Source organism: Hypomesus nipponensis, chromosome 20 (assembly GCF_054491055.1).
Source record: "Hypomesus nipponensis isolate SF chromosome 20, ASM5449105v1, whole genome shotgun sequence".
NCBI classification, from domain to species: domain Eukaryota; kingdom Metazoa; phylum Chordata; class Actinopteri; order Osmeriformes; family Osmeridae; genus Hypomesus; species Hypomesus nipponensis.
The window spans coordinates 9,362,709-9,382,500 of NC_140380.1; the positions used below are offsets into that span (position 1 = coordinate 9,362,709).

Consider the following 19,792-nt stretch of genomic DNA (forward strand, 5'->3'; position numbering starts at 1 on the left):
ACACGCGACACGCGTGCGATGTAGCCTCCGTCTTGGTTCGGATCATGTTACATTGTAGAATGTTGATTTATTATTCAAAACAGGATATGAACGTCCCCTTTTTTTTTGTAGTTACGTTTTTAAAACTCAGCCGTCCAAGCCGCTCCGAGTCCGTCTAGCCCGTAGTGTCAGTCAGGCGGCTCACAAGGGACAAGAATACGAGCGGGTGCTGGCGGGGCTGGTCTTTTCTACACAAACAAGTACGCTAGTCTGCAGTCGATAACGTGCACTGTAAACACCAAAAATCGTTCGTTAGCCCTTATCATCCGTGTCCATAGACAATCTACTCTCCGGTATTCCAAAGGTGCCCCATGGTTTTGTTAAAGCACATCTCTATCGCCCTGACGGCCGCAGTGGCTGCGGTCGGCTCCGCGCTCTTTATTGCCTTGAATTATTTCTACAGAAGGCGAATATGGTCACCCGAAGTGGAATATAGCATGATAAAAGAGGTGAGTGCCATTCGTTTCTTTTCAACATGTTCAACTGTCGGTTTGTGACGATGAATCTGGGGCTTCGCCGTGTGCTGTGAGGCGGGGAAAGTTCTCCAACGACACTGGGGACTGGTCCGATGTCTAGAGACAGGATGAAAACAACGCGTTTTAGCTGCAAATATTCGGAAATGGATACAATTCTATACGAATAGATTTGAACAAATCAACACGTAGATCAATGGTGAGAAAAAAAACACCGTGGAGCTCAGTTGCACCTACAACTTTTTGATTTGTACGTAATTTTTTATTGTTTGTTACACTGCTGATGTGATGTCTGGGTGTAGTTTGTAAATGACTAATAGGCTACGGTGTTGTTGGAACAGTGTGAACTGGACCAGGCACAAAAGGTCTATACAATTATCGACATGTCGTTCGTCATATTATTCCAGAATTCATTCGTTATTCCTCGAAAGGAGAATTTCTGATAAACACTTCACCGGAATGAATAATTGTGAATGGGTCTTTTCATCAGGAAAGATCACACGGCGGTTTGTATTGAGTAAATCTGTAACCTCCCTGATTCAATCAACCGTGAACAAATTCTCATGAAGCTGTTTAGTGTAAGTATCGCCATTTAACAAACAGGTGCTCTTATCCCTTATAGCCTAAGGTTATTCCCAACTGGCAAAACCGCTTTTTATGTGTTCACAAAAACTGTGTGTATGAATGTGTGTGTGTATATGTGAATGTGTGTGTATATATGTGGATGTGTCTGTGTGAATGTGTGTGTGTGTGTGCAGGAGGAGGGGAGCCGTGGGAAACGGCAGGTCCTCGTCCTAGGTCTTGACGGAGCAGGGAAGAGCAGCATGATGCAGGGCCTCACCCCCAGCGACCAGGCCAAGAGAGGGGGCCACAGGCGGCCCACGCGGGGCTTCAACTTCATGAGCCTCCGAGCCACAACCTGTCAGCTTGACTTCCTGGAGAGTATGGACCCTCGTCTTCCCTGTCTGAAACTCTCTCACCTCCTCCCTCCCTCCCTTCCTCCCTCCCTCCCCCTCTCTCTCCCTCCCTCTCCCTCTCTCCTCGTCCCCCTCCCTCTCTCCCCCCTTCCCTCCCTCTCTCCCCTTCCCTCTCTCTCCCTCCCTCTCCCTCTCTCCTCCTCCCCCTCCCTCTTTCCCTCTCTCCCCCCCTCCCTCTTTCCCTCCCTCCCTGCCTCCCCACATAACCTAACCTATAGAGCACACACACACACCCTTTTCCATTTGAGGTGTTCTCAAATGCAATAGGATCTCATAGCTGTCTTCATGGGCAGCAGTCGTCACTGCCCTACTGGACCAGGAAGTGAGGATAGGGCTGAGAAGTGCAGAGTTGAGGACAGCAGAGCAAAACACACATCACCAGAACAGTACAGGGCGAGTTTCCTGGCAGTGAATTTCAGCCCTGCTGACACTTCCCACAGGCAGCCAGATCTGAAACTAAGCTGTTTTTCCCTCAGAAACACACAGGTCACAATCCTTCTAACATCCGAAGAGGTCTCTGGCCCGAGCTTTGACAGATTCACTAACAAGACGTGTCACAACAACACATGGCATGCACACGCACACACACACACACACACACAGTAACGGTTAACATCTGCCAACCTGTGTCTAGTTACCTAGCAACATGTTCCATGGGGACCTTCAGCGGGCGGTGACCATCGCTATTTCCTGTGTAGTAGGAGGCGGGGAGGACCTGCGACGCTATTGGTCGGAGTACCTGCTGAAGACGCACGTCCTGGTTTACGTGGTGGACTCGTCCGACAGGAGCCGTCTCCCATTGGCCAGGGCAGAGCTGCATCGTCTGCTGAAGGCCGACGCTCAGCTCCCCGTGGTTGTCCTGGGCAACAAACAGGTGATTGTGACGGCTGTAATTTCCCTGTGTCAGTGGGTGCCAGTCTGCCAACCGCCCACGGCCTCCAGCCGATAGCAGGTGGCTGAACGGTGAGGGAGTCGGGCTAGTAACCAGAAGATTGCCGGATCGATTCCCCACCATGTCAAATGACGTTGTGTCCTAGGGCAAGGCGCTTCACCCTACTTGCCTCGGGGGGGGGGGGAATGTCCCTGTACTTACTGTAAGTCGCTTTGGATAAGAGCGTCTGCTAAATGCCAAAATGTCACCCGTTTAGTCATTACTGAGGGGCAGTGTGTCTTGTTTTAAGGACGTTCTGGTTACTGTGGACGGGATCAGTCACAGAAAAACCAGGCTTCTCGATCCCTTCTCCATCTACTTCTTACAAAGACGGGTGTGCGTAAATAGCTCAGTGTGCAGAGCGTTCCGACTGCAGATCAAGCAGTCGTCGGGTTCGAACTCTCCCGTGTACTTGGCTTTGGCTGAGAGCCTCCGCAGATTGTACATTCAGTAGCATGCGGGAAGCCCACACCATGAAGAAACACGTCTGATAAAAACGGTTTATTAGTTACACGTCTTCATTGCAGTGTGTGTGTGTGTGTGTGTGTGTGTGTGTAAACACCTCCACAGGATAAGCCTGATGCGATGAGTGTGTCTGAGCTCCACGCGGCCTTGTCTCTGGAGGAGGTGGGAGGCAGGAGGCTGTTTCTCCTGGGTGCCCAGCTGGCCTGCGACAGCCAGGGGCGCTTCAGCCAGGGGGGGGCCCACAGCCTCCAGGCCTTTCAGGACCTCCTTCTGCAACTCATCTGACGGGAGCGGAGGGGCGAAGCGGACACGAAGGACAATGGAGGTGAAGCAGGCGTCGCTCTCTGAGTGTATCGTCCTGTTTTGGGTTATGGGGTGAAAACCAGTGACTGTGCGTTTGCGTGCGAGAGATTTACGGCTTAATCCAAGCCCACACTGAGTTGGAGAAGGGTTTTTACAGAGCTCAGATTCCCTTATCTATATCCAAGACTAGAGTCAAGGCGTACAGATGACCTTGTAGTAGACAAGGACAGGACAAGAGAGGTGTTACAGTCATGTTCAATGTCCAGGCTAGTGTGTCTTGCTCTGAATCATAGATTTGTTTTGTGTGACTATTCTTTCTCAGCTTGTCAGCAATATCTTCCTTGATTTTACCCCCGTCAATCAAATAGAACATTTGATCTTAAACACACAAACTAATGTACATAGTAGTTTTGGTGCTGTGTTGGTAAGTTCAATATTAGCATGTCCCAATTTGAAAACAAATCTGCTTTTACTGAAGTCAACAAGCTATCGCAGAGCTTTCTTTGAAGAGGGGCCACGTCTACAACAAGAATGTGGATTTATTGCAGTGAATCATCCACAGCAGAACCCAACCTCTTTATTTAATCATTATTAGCTGCAACGAGCAGCTCTATATAGCTCATTGTCGGTCCACAAAAATGGTATGCGTGTACGTGGTTGCAGGTTTTCCGAATTCGCACTTTTATTGCTTTTAGCATGTACGATCCATTCCCATTTAACCACCTCATTCTCACCATTACAAGGCCCGTTGTGCATGATGTTCAAACCAATTTACCCCCCATACAACTTCGCTCTCACCTTGCCCAGGACTAGCCAGTTGACATCACTACACGATGCTAGCCCAACCGTTGCGTAACAACGTCCAAAACAAATAGCGACAAACATATAGAGGTAAATACGCAAGCCCGCAACGACCTTGTTATGGAGATGTCGTCCAAAGTTCCTCGGCTGACTGAAAGTTGTGCTGAGTGGCCGTTGAAGAAAAAACAACATTAAGTTATTGATCTGGCGTCAGTAATGACCGTCATTTGTCTGTTTCACCAGCACGTTCGATAACCTTAGACCTCCGCAATCAGCTCTTCAATACCCAGCTGTTAGTGTTAGTCTACAACCATAAGTCCCAACAATGGTCCGTTAGATATCTACAAGCCAGCAGTCAATGCAGCACTTTGTTGCTTTCCAAAATGACATGGTGAATCATTGACTTAGAACAAACAGTCACAGTATATAAGTAGGTCATCTGATAAGCATATAGGCTGTTTCCTGACCGGCCTAAAGAACATGTTAGCATTTGTTTTCCCTGTCAGGCTGTTAAGGCTTTATTCTGTTGTGTTGTTCAAACGGATTTTAGAGATCGTAAATGATGCAGCTTCACTTGTGTTTTAGCTGACAACTTTTTTATTTTTTATGTTGCAGTTATAAAAATGTATGACATGCGCCTGTGACGTCTGAAGTTACACTATCCAATCATAAAAATGTCTAAACACAACTGACGCAAAACTACAAACGCACACTTTCCTCCCGAACAGTCTTTATGGATGTTTGACAGTGTTACTGCACCTTAATTTGTGCAAAAGAACTTTTGAAAACTTTTAACATTAAAGGTGATTGTTTTGAAGCATGTCGGAACATGAATGTCCAGCTGTTCTGTTTTTTAAGAAAGACAAATCCCAAATCAACTGTCCGGAGTAGAACAGTCACTCAGGGTGTAAGGGTGACCTCTGGTGGCCATCTTGGGACATTACACATTCAAGTGATTTCTCCAAACTGATATAACTGAAACACTTCTCATTCTGTTAGTTATACCATACCTATGGACCGCAGTCACCCTCTCATGAGCAGATGAACAGCCCAGGCCAGTCCATTATAAACAGTCTCTACCACACACAGCCTGCTATACCGAGACAGATTTCTCGGCCGAGGACTGTGATTGGACGAAGGCTTCGTACTCTTCCGGGTGGCAGCGTTTGTATTCGCTTATTTTCCTCTTGATCTGCTTCGGCGTGTCCTGGTAGTAGTTCTTCTCGTCCCTGGCCATCGCCTGGGAAAGAAGGAAGAGGACAGGATGTGACGTCACGTGAAAAGGACAGGAGGTGAAGTCACTCAAAAACGCCACTGTATTTACGCAGGAGTTGTTTTCAAGACATTCAGAAACTAAAAAGGTGAACAGACATGTTGTCATAAAATTGAAGTATTCCTTCCAATTCCTTCCCCTTCCCAATACCACCTAGCCTTAATAACTGACTTCAGACACGTTACGATTCAACCACCAGTGTTTTTTCAGCGAGTGCAGGCCCTAAGTGGATAGACACAGGCTGGACCCCTCCTCACCTTGTAGTTGTCCCCATGCTGTCGCACCATGTGCTGCACGTACTCGATCAGGTCACTGGACAACGTCTTGGTGTCCTTCACAGGCAGGTTGGCTTCCGCAACCAGCTCTGGTCCACACAAAACAGTGTCACGGGGTTAATACATTTAGTCATTTGGCAGACGCTCTTATCCAGAGCGACTTACAGTAAGTACAGGGACATCCTCCCCCCGAGGCAAGTAGGGTGAAGTGCCTTGCCCAAGGACACAACGTCATTTGGCACAGCCGGAATCGAACCAGTGAGCCCGTCCAAACTGCATGTCTAGTCTTACATTATGTTCAACTGTTATTAGCACTTTTTGTACGTCCCTGTGGATGAAACTGTTTGATAAATAAATAAAAATGTACACAAGGCATACGAGATGGGTCTTACGGTTGAGAACGTACGGCTTCCGCACAATTTTCGAAGGAGCCACTACAGCCTTCTCCTTCTCCGTGATAAGGGTCTAAAAAATGCAAATCATTATAAATCATGCAAGGAAAAGGTGTAGCAGCCATTTAGTCATATAACCTACTCCGGGTCAACCATAAATACTTCTCAGATCAGTATGACCTTTCTACAAAACACAGAACAACTTTCAAGAAGCCAGTTAACTTAGTCCGTGTTCTGTAGCACGTTAAAACCCCCAAGATGATGAAGTACTCACGCTCTGTTTAATAGGGAGAGCACGGTTCGGGTCGAAGGCCAGACCCATATCTCGCAAATTCTTAGCAACCGTTTGCCTCTCGTTCCATGCATGTCTTATCTGTGGGCTGAGAATTAACACATAATAAGGTCCTGTTGTCTGCGTCATTGATGTTAGCATTTTATTTTCCCACATTGGTGCAATCTTCTAAATGTCATTTTGGTATAGTTCAGTAAAGGTACATCTTCTAAACTGTAAAAAAAACATGACACGTAACTAGTTTTGTTCAAAAGATGATACAGACTGTCAGGCATTGCAATACATATTAGTACTTGAACTCTGTTAAAGGCATCATCTTATTTTTAAGCTAGAACTTAGCTTACAAGCTAACCGGATCAGAAAATGGCTTTCGTGTTCTACCTAACCATCCACCCGACAAAACAGACAAACAAATCACATTGTATGCAAAGGAAAAACGTCGTTCAACACATCGACTTGTGCTGATAAACATATTTACAGAAGAGATCATTCCCACGTGTCTTCGCTGATACAGCTAAAGTGTAAGCTAGGCTAGCTTGCTGTCGTCTGATGTTCTTTCACTTACCATTCAATTCTCGGGGCACTCTTTTTCGTCAACTTCTTCTTCATTTTCTTCCTATCTTGAGCGTAGTCGAACTTTTTTCTCCTGCTTGACTTCTTTGCTTTAGGCATTTTTGCTTTATTGACTGTGCAGAACTGCTAATTTTCCGACAGACGACGTGTGTGTGTGTGTGTAAAGCTAGCCTAGCAGCAGGCACTTAGACAGACGACGAGCACGTGTCCGTGTTAGGGTGACGTCAGCACCAAGACACGCCTTCTTTGTATGTTTCTCATGAAAGATGGAGATGGGACAAGCCCAAAGGTTGACGGATGGAAAGATAAAAAGAGAAAGAGAGAGAGTACCAACACATACACCCAGAATGAACAGTTTTCCATTGAGTTCCCTCGTAGCTTTGTTTTTGTGATCACACAATCAACATGTAGGATACCCAATGGTAACATTTAAGAATAACATCGTAATAACAATATTAGTACTATAATAATATTATAATAATAATGTTAAACGGGACAAAACCATTTTTTTTTTGTATAAGCAGCAAAGCAACCAGGCAACATGTCTGTTTACATTAAATACAACTACATGCTAAACCTCTAGATGTCCCTGTGGGCCGTACGTGCATGTATGATCACCGTTATAAACATGTAGGCTACATTCAAACGATAATAAGACACACTATACTACCATATCACGTTCAAAAGAGTAAAGTCAAATTTCGGTAGTAAAATTGAGTCCCCAGTCGCTCATGATCAATACAGCTATAGAGTCCTGCGCACGTCTTCTGATGTTGAATAACTGATTTATATTGACGTTATCCATATTTGGTGTCGTTGGGGCGTGGTTATTGTAGAATAGCCCAATGAAAAAAATTGACAACTACTCTACAGTAACTGTAAGCTACACTGACAGAATGCACCGATAGTTGCATGTATACAGCCGGGCAAACATAAGACCGCAGGTTGGAATCAACGCTGCTTGAAGCTTCACAGCGAAGAGCCTGAAGCGAGCACAGAAGCAGAGTGCCATTCTGTGTTGAAATATTCCGCCTTTGTGGGGGTGGGGGAGTACAAACTCATTGCCAACCCGGCGACGAGGTTGGGCCTGCGGTGTCTACAACCGAGGGAAACATGGAGCTTGAGAACATCGTGGCCAACACCGTCCTACTGAAGGCGAGAGAAGGTAAGAATTGACTGCGAATAGCGGAAGCGGTGGCGGGCTTGACAGGTCCGCAAACAGCAGAAACGCGACAGCAGCTATCGGGAGTATTTCCTGAGGAAAGCCAGGCCAGAAAGACAAGCACAAAATAGAACTGCACGTTAAATGTTTGTATATAACCTTTGAAGCGTTGTGATGAATTAGGCTACATAATAACACAATATTCATGATGGTTTTATCGGATGATGGAACCCAGATAGCTATTAGCAATAGGATCATCAAAACTTAGTCCAAGGGTGGGAACTGTCAATCTTGATTGCAGCGACACATCGATTTTCCTTTACTGTTGCGCATCAGCAAGGGGAATCAGCATCTTCCAGCGCCCTGTCATTTTCGAAAGAGGTAGACAACAATGTGATAGGTTACGTTGTTGCAAGAGAAAGACAACGGGTTTAGACAACGACACTAAAACAATGCACGTGCAAGACCTCTTAGGTTGTTTAGGATATAATACATTGACAGCTTGTCAGCAGGCTTTATGTTGGCGATAAGATTGTGGTTGTTATTTGTTGTAAGCCTTTGTGTCAAATGACAACAAATTATGGAGTGTTTATTTGGCCACCCCACCTTTTAATAATGATAAAAGCCTAACAATGTAAAAACCCAAATACATTTGCAGTGACACTTTTGGCAACAATGTATTAACACGTAATGTATTAACAACATTGTATTAACAACATTGTATTAACACAGTAGCCATATGCACACTTGATTCAGTCATTGTTGTTTCGGAGGTTACACTTCCAATTGGAGTACGTTAAAATGAGGGAATTAATCCAGGCTACGCCGACAATCATGTGGTTCAAAAGTGAGAAATGTGATCTGTCTATTTGTGGTAACCCCATTTTGGCTCCAATGTCATTAGCGTCCGATAAACAAATCCCGTCTCGTCTCTTGTCCGCCGAGGAATGTTTTTCCTTAAAACTATTTTAGGCCATTTTTCATTCCACACTCGGCGCGGTTGACCCCGTGTCTCCGGAGAGCGAGTCAGAAATCAGTTGGCTCTTTCTGGGGTTTCTCCTACCGACGTCATCACTGTGAAGTAATAACACAATAATAAAAGTACTAACCCTATTCAAAAGGAGAATTATTTCCTTTTGTGATATATGGCGTTACCACTGTTTGTCTGTGTTTGACTATGCAGCAAGACATGGAATAGGAGCTGTCATTGTAAACTATACAGAATAATCATGCTTATGATAAGTAATTTGCATTGGGTCTACTTCCCATCATGGTTGGAAAAACATTATTGTTAGCCCCTTAACACTAGGCTACTGTCAATATCCAATGACAACCACCATTTGAATAGCAAATGTATTCGGTTTAGGCAGATGCACAGTTCCCCCTCTATGTCTACTATGCACTTCATGTGCAACATAACATATCCATGCTGCTATTCAGCACTTTTGCACTTTACTCCTATATGTTGTTCTTATCGTATATGTTGTTTTTTAACCTGTTGATGTCTGTTTGCACTATTATGTCAAATGTTAAAATGTTGTATCATGCACATTTGGAGTATGGGGAAACACAATTTCGGTCGTCTGTGTAATTACTTGTTGCATGGTCTGATTGACAATAAAGTTCAATTTGACTTTGATGATAGCTGCATTCACTGTTTTGCCAACTACAACCAACATTTCTATTTCAACCATTCAATTAGAAAGTTAGTGCCCTGGCCATTATTCTGCAAGAGATTGGAAGGTCTAATACCCCAAAAAACGATTTACAATGTATTTGAAAGTATTAGAGGTGCCCTTGATTTAGCTCAAGTCTTTTGAAGGACTTGTTGGCCAGTACGCGTAGAACAGGAAAACGTCTGAAAGTTGTTTATAAATCAAAATAACGTGGGGCTTGTGTCCAGGGTTGAGCTGTTTCTGGGTGGGGGCCAGGATGCGGTGCTGAACTGCATCAAGTTCTTGTTTTGCACGTCACCTCCCAGCATCTGCCTTCACTTCCGTCTTCTGTCAAGTCTGTGGTCAGGCATCGTGCCTGCTCGCTGTTTGAACATGCCCTTTGAATGTGGAATAAGTGTGCATGATTTTCTTCTTCTGCAGATATACCTTTATTGAACACCTTTATTGAACTGTAACGGCAGGAGAGTGTGTGTGTGTGTGTGTGTGTGTGTCTGTAGCTCGATTGTTTCGAGAACCAGGCACTGTCTGAAGTTGAGGTGAGCGATAGAGCCAAAGTAACATGAAAACGAAAACAAACGACTTAAACAAAGAATATATTACACAATTACAAGGAATCAGCAGTCTAAAGCTAGTGTGTCATTATGGTCTCATTGTTCATGGTCTGTCTGTTGTCTGAAGTATAAGGCATGAACTAATTGGTCCAACAGGAATGAATTAAGTTGGCCTATTGTTTATTAATACAGTAGCATGCCCTATTTCCCTGGCAAACCTGCTGAAGCTGTGCATGACTGCCCCAGGCCCCTCTCTCCCTGTAGCTCTATCGTGCTCTCGCGCTGCCATTGTCAGTAAAAACAAAAGACAACACAACTAGCTGTACTGCTGGCCTCTATCGACACGGTCAGTCAACCAACCAACCAGTCAGCCAACCAGCCAGTATACCAGCCAGTCAGTCAATAAGTCAATCAATTCAGTCAGTCAGTTGAGCAAATTCAGAGAGCAGAGAAATTCAACAACTCCTGCCAGCTAAACAGTCAAGTCAGCCAGATCTAGTCAGTCAGCCAGATCTAGTCAGTCAGTCAGATCTAGTCAGTCAGCCTACCAGCCAGTCAGATCCAGCTAGCCAGCTTGGCCCTGCAACCTGCAAGCAGGACGGCAGCATGTCGACAGGCCAGCTTTTCCAACAAGGAGCAGCCATGAGGCGGGCTGCTGGAGATCCCAGCAGGAGCAGGGACTGAGGCAGGGCCGGGCTGAGGCAGGGCTGGGCTGAGGCAGGGCCGAGGCAGGGCCGGGCTGAGGCTGAGGCAGGGCCGGGCTGGGAGGGCTGACCTGCTCCCTGGGTCTGTGACGTGGGGCCCAACCTCACAGACGGACGGCCGGCGGGGCGTTCTCATGACAACACCACCAGAAGAGACAGCAGGAGGAGAGGATGCAGGAGGGGAGATGAGATGAGTAGAGGGGAACAAAGAGAAGGAGGGAGGTGGAAAGGAAAGTAGGGAAGAAAAAAAAAGACTTGTTGGGTGCTCTTAGTCTCTCTCTCTCCTCCCCTACCTCTCTGTCAGTCTCATCTGGGGCAGGAAGGTATCCTGAGAGGAGAGACCAGCACAGGAAGGTATCCTGAGAGGAGAGACCAGCGCAGGAAGGTATCCTGAGAGGAGAGACCAGCGCAGGAAGGTATCCTGAGAGGAGAGACCAGTGCAGGAAGGTATCCTGAGAGGAGAGACCAGTGCAGGAAGGTGTCCTGAGGGGAGAGACCAGTGCAGGAAGGTATCCTGAGAGGAGTGACCAGTGCAGGAAGGTATCCTGAGAGGACAGACCAGTGCAGGAAGGTATCCTGAGGGGAGAGACCAGCGCAGGAAGGTATCCTGAGAGGAGAGACCAGTGCAGGAAGGTATCCTGAGAGGACAGACCAGTGCAGGAAGGTATCCTGAGAGGAGAGACCAGCACAGGAAGGTATCCTGAGAGGAGAGACCAGCGCAGGAAGGTATCCTGAGAGGACAGACCAGTGCAGGAAGGTATCCTGAGAGGAGAGACCAGTGCAGGAAGGTATCCTGAGAGGAGAGACCAGCACAGGAAGGTATCCTGAGAGGAGAGACCAGCGCAGGAAGGTGTCCTGAGGGGAGAGACCAGCGCAGGAAGGTATCCTGAGAGGAGAGACCAGCGCAGGAAGGTATCCTGAGAGGAGAGACCAGCGCAGGAAGGTATCCTGAGAGGAAAGACCAGCGCAGGAAGGTATCCTGAGAGGAGAGATCAGCGCCCTCTGGGCTCTCAGTCTCTTATTTAACTGCTCTGTACGCCCCACAACTTTCCCTACGTAAACAAGGAACTTTACGACTTGTATCAACTGTACAGAGCTTGTTACACAACTAGACATATCTGAGATCGGAATAAAATGAGACGTTTGACACGCTAGGTTGTAGAGATATGCGAAACACTACAATGCAGTCGAAGAGCTTAAATGAACACCATTGTTTTTCCATTGTTTTTCTGGAAGGTTTTTCCAGGTGTTTGTGGGTTTAGGTTAGTTACAGGTGCTGATCTGAGGGTTGATCTATGAAGCCCTGTGTGAGTGCTTGTAGAAAGCACTCTATACGCCGTGATTGGATGAGGTTCTGAGAGCAGTTGACGCGCCCGTTGTGTAGCTACCACCGGGCAGGCGGGACCGCAGCCTGGTTGAACCCTCCGTCTCCCACACACAACTGTCAACACACTTTACCTGTCTAGGGGAGGGGTGTGGCTTGGTGGTTAGAGCCTTTGACTGCAGATCAAGAGGTCGCAGGCTCACAATCCCCCCCCCCCCCCCCCTCACCTCTACGTCCCCTCAGGTAAAAGTGTAGTGCAAAAATGTACTCGTCATTTCTCGCCCTCGTCTGATGGGAGTTTGTCTCTTTGTCCTGCAGGAGGCGGAGGTAACAGTTTGTCTCTTTGTCCTGCAGGAGGCGGAGGTAACAGTTTGTCTCTTTGTCCTGCAGGAGGCGGAGGTAACAGTTTGTCTCTTTGTCCTGCAGGAGGCGGAGGTAACAGGAAAGGCAAGAGTAAGAAATGGAAGCAGATGCTCCAGTTTCCTCACATTAGCCTGTGTGAGGAGCTCCGACAAACCACAGGTACGTTAGACCCTCACCTCGGCTACCAAACCTTCGCCCCGGCTACCAAACCCTCACCCCGACTACCAAACCCTCACCCCGACTACCAAACCCTCACCCCGACTACCAAACCCTCACCTCGGCTACCAAACCCTAAAAAAAATCTGAAATCTGAAATCTGCATACACACCCACACACCCCCACACACACACACCCCATACCCCCCCCCACACCCTACTCTTTGAGGAAGACACAACTGCACAGCCTAAACCAGAGTTTCCTATTCTATTATCTAATCCGTAAAGATTATTCAATCATCTAATTATTATTTTTATTTCCAAGAAAACGCTAAGATACAGTAAGAAGTAAGATAACTAAAGGATTTCATTTGTAATGCTTAATATGGTTTAGAAGTTCCTGACAATGTACTGATTGAGTGAGTGAAAATATGTAGGGGCCTTTTGCAATCATGGACTACAGGAGGTAACAGGACCACTAGCCTGTGTGTCTGTGTGTGTGTGTCTGTGTGTGTGTGTCTGTGTGTGTGTGTCTGTGTGTGTGTGTCTGTGTGTGTGACTGTGTGTGTGTGTCTGTGTGTGTGTGTCTGTGTGTGTGTTTTGTAATCTTGGACGAGGCAGGCAGCCTTTGGGCCACGTGATGCATGAAGATCCTCTGCTGCTACTGTTGCAACTTCTGGTTTCCCTTTTTGTTTCAACCAGCTAGTCAGAGTCAGGGTCAGGTTCTGGACAGACAGGGGAGGCTGAAGGAACTCTCTTCTTCCCTCAGTTTTAGTCTCTCTCTCTCTCTCTCTCTCCCTCTCTCTCTCTTTCTTTCTCCTACCCTCTCTGTCTTTCTGTCCTTCTGTCTGAGCCCCCCCCCCCCCTCTGTCGTCCCTGCCCTGTAGACGCCTCCCCTGGCCTGCCTGGTTTCTCTGGCCTGCCTGGTTTCTCTGGCCTGCCTGGTTTCTCTGGCCTGCCTGGTTCCTCTGGCCTGCCTGGTTCTGTAGTTCAGACAAACCCAGTCGTGTCTCAACGTGGTTGTAGCCAAGAGTCAGATACTAAAGTCAGCCTGCTGCAATTGTGCTGGAGGGGAAACTGTGGTGAAGCCTGAAAGAGGAAGTACCCGTCTGTTCAGCTCCCTGCCGTCGGCACGACGACGACGACGCCGCCGACAACCCAGTTTTATTTAGAAAAACACGGCGCGGGTCGTTTTCGCAGAGTCAGGGCTCCCGCAGAGCGTGATGCGGGAGATTACCTTGCGTTCGACTGGGGTTTCAGGTTTTGATTTCTAGGAATCGTTTGGGATGATGTATCAATGACATGTTATTTGGGTCACATGTATGCGTGGGTGCACGCAAACACACGAATGCCCCCAAACACATACACACACACACTAACGCACACACACGCACACAAATGCGTGTGCTCACATTAAACGGATGTGCGCACACACACACTTGCACGCACACACACGAACACACCCGATGCAACAGAATGTCCTCTAATCCGTTTTGCACCAACCTGATTGGATGTGGCAACAGCGGCCTTTCAGGTGATTGGTAATTTTCAATCTTATTTTGTAACCTTTTAAACGGCTGCATAACCGCACAAGATAATGTCTTCAACTGGCCTAGTAACATTGTGTCCACGTTTGTGACCATGAACAGTGAATGTCATTTGTAGTGTCTTATGATTGATTTCAAGTAAGTCACTGCCAGGCGATCAAATTGTGGAGGCAAGGAGTGCATGAGTGGGCTACACCCTTTGTAGAGAGATTGCCACAGGATAAAGAGAAACGATCTGGTTGGTTGCAAAATCTCACTGCGCTTCCTTCCGTAAGTATCGTTGTGTCAGATGAATTCGTTGAAACAGCAGGTTGGTAGAGGTCTGTAGGATGGTATCCTGTTTGAGAGACAAGTCTCTGACAACACACAAAAGCTTCAAATGAGACTGCGTGCGTGCGAGTGTTTTACTATTCACATGTCTAAGAACAACGTGTATGTGTGTGTGTGTTTCTGCACGTGTGTGTATTTGCGGACCAAAAAATCCCCCTATTAAAGTTAAATGCTATCATATGATTTCCTCAATATGGTGATTTATCTTTGTAATGCTGAGAGATATGGTCTGGGAGCATGACCCCCCCCCCCCCCCCCAGCAGAGAGACCTGATTTAGTGTCCCTGACTACAGCGCGGGCCCTCGGGCCCTACAGAGGGAACACACAAAGGGGACATTGATCATTTACAGAGAAATAACTTTCTTTTTTTTCCTCCTTCTTTTGTGCTGATTCGAACAGGAAGGTTTGCCCCCCCCCCCCCCTTGTCTGTTCTCTGTTCCTGTCTTTTTCTGTCTCTCACTTTGTCTGTCTCTTCTGTCTCTTCCTGACGCTCACTTTCTCAGTTTTTTCTGTTTTTTACTTTCTCTTTCTCACTCTGTTACACTCAACCATGGAGACCTTTCCTGCCCCCACCACTTTCTCTCTCTCTCTCTCTCTCTCTCTCTCTCTCTCTCTCTCTCTCTCTCTCTCTCTCTCTCTCTCTCTGTCTCTGCTCATTCTGTCCATTTGTCTATCTTTCTGTCTCTCACTTACTCTGACTGTCTAACTGTCATGCTCTCTCTCTGTCATGCTCTCTGTCTCTCTGTCTCTCTGTCTCTCTGTCTCTGTCTCTCTCTCTCTCTCTCTCTGTCTCTGCTCATTCTGTCCATTTGTCTATCTTTCTGTCTCTCACTTACTCTGACTGTCTAACTGTCATGCTCTCTCTCTGTCATGCTCTCTGTCTCTCTCTCTCTCTCTCTCTCTCTCTGTCTCTCTGTCTCTCTCTCTGTCTCTCTCTCTCTCTCTCTCTCTCTCTGTCTCTCTCTCTCTCTCTCTCTCTCTCTCTCTCTCTCTCTCTCTCTCTCTCTCTCTCTCTCTCTCAGACGCTCCTCTGAACAGAACAACTGAAAAACACTTCTCACACATTCTCACTCCATTTATTCTCAGATTTTCCGTTTTTTCATCCCGATTCATTCAACTGCTTTTACATTGGGACGTTTTAGAAGACCCTTTTATCCGAGGCAATGTGCGAATGCCTTTACGTCGTGTGATTCAGTCAAGGCTGAGTGCTTTAGCAAACTCCCCTGCTGCTAAGAGGACCCTGTTCGACTGTGTCCTCGATCATACTGACCCAGAGAAAACAAGCTCCTGCCCATGGGGGCATTGCTGTCATCGGTTGTATCGTACGGTCGTTGCCTAGATCTTTAATAACAGTGTCTGCATCTTAAATAACTAGCATGTTTACAAGTAGGAAATCACAGCTCCGAATCAGCCGGACCACATTCCCACAGGGAACGCCGTCTCTCGTCCTAACGATGGAGCCCGACAATGGAGGCCTTGTAGTGCTGGGTCTTCGTCCGGTGGGGAGATGAGCGTCGAAGATGAACCTGCCTTATTTATAACCCCCTCCCCCCCGAGGGCTCATAGCCTGGCAGCACGCTACGCTGGCGCCGGGTTGGCGCCGGGCGGCCACACATCACTACGTCCGCGCCATCATCTCTACTCCCATATCCACCTCTTCATCCCCCACCTCCATTTGTACTCCAGGTCAGGAATGTTAACAGATACCCCCCCCCCCCAGCCCTCTATTCCTAAGACACAGATCATTCAGCTTGTGATTGATGAACCGCAAAGCCCACCCCCCCCCCTCCATCCCCCCAACAAGCTGAAGGATCTCCTCCTGGCGTGATGTCAGGGCGCATCAGAGGAAACAACCCCCCCCCCCCCTTCCCCGCCGGCACCGTTTGGAAAAACATGGCACTTCACACAAAGGCAGATAGTGTTGAGATAAGGCTCTGCTGTCGTCCCTCTCTGTCACTCCATGCTGCCCGATCAGTCGTGGATGTACAGACACAGAGAAGACTGTTGTTCCCGATCAGCCTCCAGGCCTCCGCCCCGGCCTCCGCCCCGGCCTCCGCCCCGGCCTCCGCCCCGGCCTCCGCCCCGGCCTCCGCCCCGGCCTCCGCCCCGGCCTCCGCCCCGGCCTCCGCCCCGGCCTCCGCCCCGCCCTCACTGCTCTGGGCCGCCGCTGGCCAGCGAGCGTCTGAGAATCTGCTTCTCTCTCCCTCTCTCTTTCTCTCTCTCTCTCTCTCTTTCTCTCTCTCTCTCTCTCTCTCTCTTGATCTCTCTCTCTCTCTCTCTTGATCTCTCTCTCTCTCTCTCTCTCTCTTGATCTCTCTCTTGATCTCCCTCTCTCTCTCTCTCTCTCTCTTGATCTATTTCTCTCTCCATTTCGCTTCTGATCTCTCTTTTCCATTCCTCTCTCGTTTTCTCTCCCTCTCTCCATCTTTTTTTTATCTCTCTCGGTCCATCTCTCTCTCTCTTTCTCTCTCTCTCAGACGGCATGGTGTTGTTGAGGATTCAGACTGATGTCTTGCTGCTGTGTGGAGAGAGAGATTGGGACTCGATGGTTGTTCGGGAAACCTGCACTTCCATGTTTACCAAGCAGGAGTCCCAGAGTAGCCTCGTGTTTGTCTTCCTCCACACTCCTGTGTGTGTGTGTGTGAGTGTGTGTGTGTGTGCTGTACCACCCAACCAGGCACCACTAAGCCCGTTTATCATCTCCCAAATGACTTTTAGAAAGTCCACATCCGCTTGCCCCCAGACACACACACACACACACACACACACTCTGCCGGCCCAGAGAGGCCCTAATGAGGCCTGGTCTCCAGACAGGCCTTGGAGAGACACCATTGGTCAATACAGTTTTGGAGTTTCTTCCTCCTCTGTGACGATGAGCTCTGCAGCTGCTCCGCCACGCTCGGCTCGCCGGCGTCACACACACACACACACACACACACACACATACACTCACACACACTCACACACACACACTCACACACACACTCACACACACACACACACACTCACACACACACACTCACACACACACACACTCACACACACACTCACACACACACACACTCACACACACACACTCACACACACACACACACACTCACACACACACTCACACACACACACACACACTCACACACACACTCTCTCACACACACACACTCACACACACACACACACACACACTCACACACACACTCACACACACACTCTCTCACACTCACACACACTCACACACACACACACACACACACACACACACACTCACACACACACACACACACACACTCACACACACACTCTCTCACACTCACACACACACTCACACACACACACACTCACTCACACACACACTCACACACACCACTCCATGCTTCAGGAGATGGGCTTCTTGTGATGGATGAGAAATTGTTTGGAGGGGGCGGGGTGGGTTGGTTGTGGTGGAGGGGGGGCTGCGTGATTGAACGCCCCCTCCAGAGTGTGCCCTGCTGGGGGAGGTCTGGACTGGACAGGACCCAGCGTACGGTTCCAAGCTTGGTAGCGTCTGATGTAAACATGGAGCTGTGAAATCCCCTTCTCTCTGTCTCTCTGTCTCTTTGTCTCTCTCCTTCTCTCCCTCTCTCCCTCTCTGTCTTTGTTTCTCTGTCTGTCTCTCTACCAATGTGAAGATCTGTATCTTTCTTTGTTTCCCTCTTTACCTTTCTCCGTATCTATCTTTCTCTGCATCTCTCCATCTCTTCTCACAATGCAGCCTCTGTAAGTCAGTAGAGGAGATGCTCGAAAGCTAACGGGATTATCTCTCCCAAACCTCGTTAGGTTCAGCATACGAACCCAATCAAGGACCAACGAGCTCACGACGAGCCACAAAACGAGCGCACCCCCACACACAGGAAGCACACTGAAAACACAGGACAAGCCGACTGTAGCGAGCAGGTGGAGTTAGGGGCTGTGGTGAGGTTGTGGTGAACAGGTCTACACCTACCGGCGCCCTGAATCTGTTGTTCTGTTATTCGGAAACTCACTTTTGCCCTGGTTTACACAAGGCCAATTCTAAACACAATGATTTGGGGGATTCACGAAGTACATTTTAAGCAATTTAAATGAATTGAATTTTCATTTATCTGATTTGGATTCAATCGAAATGCTTTGAACTGAGACTGTTGGCAAGGACTGATGTGTTTAGGAACTTTGGGGCCGATATCAAGGTTGTCGTGGTTACAGTATCTATGCACTGTTTCTCCAACCCAGTTACCCTTTAAAGTCGATGAGGAAATGAATTCAGATTAAAGCGATTTAGATGTGTGTTCTCTCGTGTGAGAAGGTAATGCACAGTGCATGTATGGTCCTGTGTGTGTGTGTGTGTGTGTGTGTGTGTGTGTGTGTGCATGTATGGTCCTGTGTGTGTGTGTGTGTGAAGCTGTGTGTTGCATGTGAGCAGGTACACACACGTCTAGACTACTGAACCAGCTGCTCATGAGCTGCAAACACCAACCTTGTTGTATATTTACCCACTGTTGAACTCAGTACATCCTCCTACAGGAGGCTGGCTGGCTGGCTGGCTGGTTGGCTGAACCAGCTGGCTGGATGACTGGCTGGCTGGCTGGCTGGCTGGCTGGTTGGCTGGCTGGTTGGTCGGATGGCTGGCTGGTTGGCAGGTTGGTTGGTTGGTCGGATGGCTGGCTGGTTGGTTGGCAGGTTGGTTGGATGGCTGGTTGGCTGGCTGGCTAGTTGTGAACCCTGGATCGGCACAGTTGTTTTGGCTTAAAGCCTCCAGATCCTGCATGTACCCGGATCAGACCAGGAGGTCAGACCTCCCTCTGCACTCAAACTGAAACACCAGCTCCTCTCTCTCTCTCTCTCTCTCTCTCTCTCTCTCTCTCTCTCTCTCTCTCTCTCTCTCTCTCTCTCTCTCTCTCCCCTCTCTCTCTCCCTCTCTCTCACATGTACTCTCTCTCTCTCACACACACACACACACACACAGGATTAGCGTAAGAGCATTCAAATTACAGCATCCAAGCCTTGGTATTTGTTTAATGATAATGTGGTGATAATATTGTCTGGAACACACAGATAAGGCTTAGGAGAGGTCTATGGAAATCACTTGACCACAATACTTTGACTATACTGTATGTTTGTGTGTGTACTTGTGTGTGTGTGTGTATGAAAGTTTGTTCAGAGAGAGAGTGTGT

At 47.9% G+C, this 19,792-nt stretch overlaps 3 protein-coding genes across 3 annotated transcripts in view; 2 read left to right on the forward strand and 1 right to left on the reverse strand.

The window, feature by feature from the left end:
- The first annotated feature begins 182 nt into the window (after positions 1-182).
- arl10 (ADP-ribosylation factor-like 10) lies at positions 183-4,817 on the forward strand. The gene is made up of 4 exons (XM_084683506.1): positions 183-488; positions 1,271-1,454; positions 2,188-2,363; positions 2,991-4,817. Exons 1-4 carry the CDS (start codon positions 351-353, stop codon positions 3,168-3,170), a joined length of 678 nt encoding a protein of 225 aa, XP_084539632.1. The 5' UTR covers positions 183-350; the 3' UTR covers positions 3,171-4,817.
- On the reverse strand, positions 4,698-7,023 carry nop16 (NOP16 nucleolar protein homolog (yeast)). The gene is made up of 5 exons (XM_084683507.1): positions 6,787-7,023; positions 6,204-6,309; positions 5,930-6,002; positions 5,520-5,626; positions 4,698-5,229 (listed from the first exon to the last, which is right to left on the reverse strand). The coding sequence occupies exons 1-5, from the start codon at positions 6,891-6,893 to the stop codon at positions 5,083-5,085; spliced, it is 540 nt and encodes a 179-aa protein (XP_084539633.1). The 5' UTR covers positions 6,894-7,023; the 3' UTR covers positions 4,698-5,082.
- Positions 7,024-7,656: 633 nt separating this feature from the next.
- grk6 (G protein-coupled receptor kinase 6) overlaps positions 7,657-19,792 on the forward strand; it is a 28,144-nt gene continuing 16,008 nt past the window's right edge. The window contains exons 1-2 of the mRNA XM_084683505.1: positions 7,657-7,959; positions 12,638-12,733. Of these exons, the coding sequence (XP_084539631.1) occupies positions 7,908-7,959; positions 12,638-12,733 (148 nt within the window). The 5' untranslated portion in view covers positions 7,657-7,907. The remainder of the gene's footprint in view (positions 7,960-12,637; positions 12,734-19,792) is intronic.

Excerpts from the sequence above, each read along its gene's own strand:
- arl10 (XM_084683506.1), top strand. The coding sequence starts at position 351 with ATGGTTTTGTTAAAGCACATCTCTATCGCCCTGACGGCCGCAGTGGCT. Across the intron at positions 489-1,270 it reads AATATAGCATGATAAAAGAG|GAGGAGGGGAGCCGTGGGAA; the intron begins GTGAGTGCCATT and ends GTGTGTGTGCAG. Across the intron at positions 1,455-2,187 it reads TCAGCTTGACTTCCTGGAGA|TAGGAGGCGGGGAGGACCTG; the intron begins GTATGGACCCTC and ends TTTCCTGTGTAG.
- nop16 (XM_084683507.1), bottom strand. The coding sequence starts at position 6,893 with ATGCCTAAAGCAAAGAAGTCAAGCAGGAGAAAAAAGTTCGACTACGCT. Across the intron at positions 5,627-5,929 it reads GAAGCCGTACGTTCTCAACC|AGCTGGTTGCGGAAGCCAAC; the intron begins GTAAGACCCATC and ends TGTGTGGACCAG. Across the intron at positions 5,230-5,519 it reads AGCATGGGGACAACTACAAG|GCGATGGCCAGGGACGAGAA; the intron begins GTGAGGAGGGGT and ends CTTCTTTCCCAG.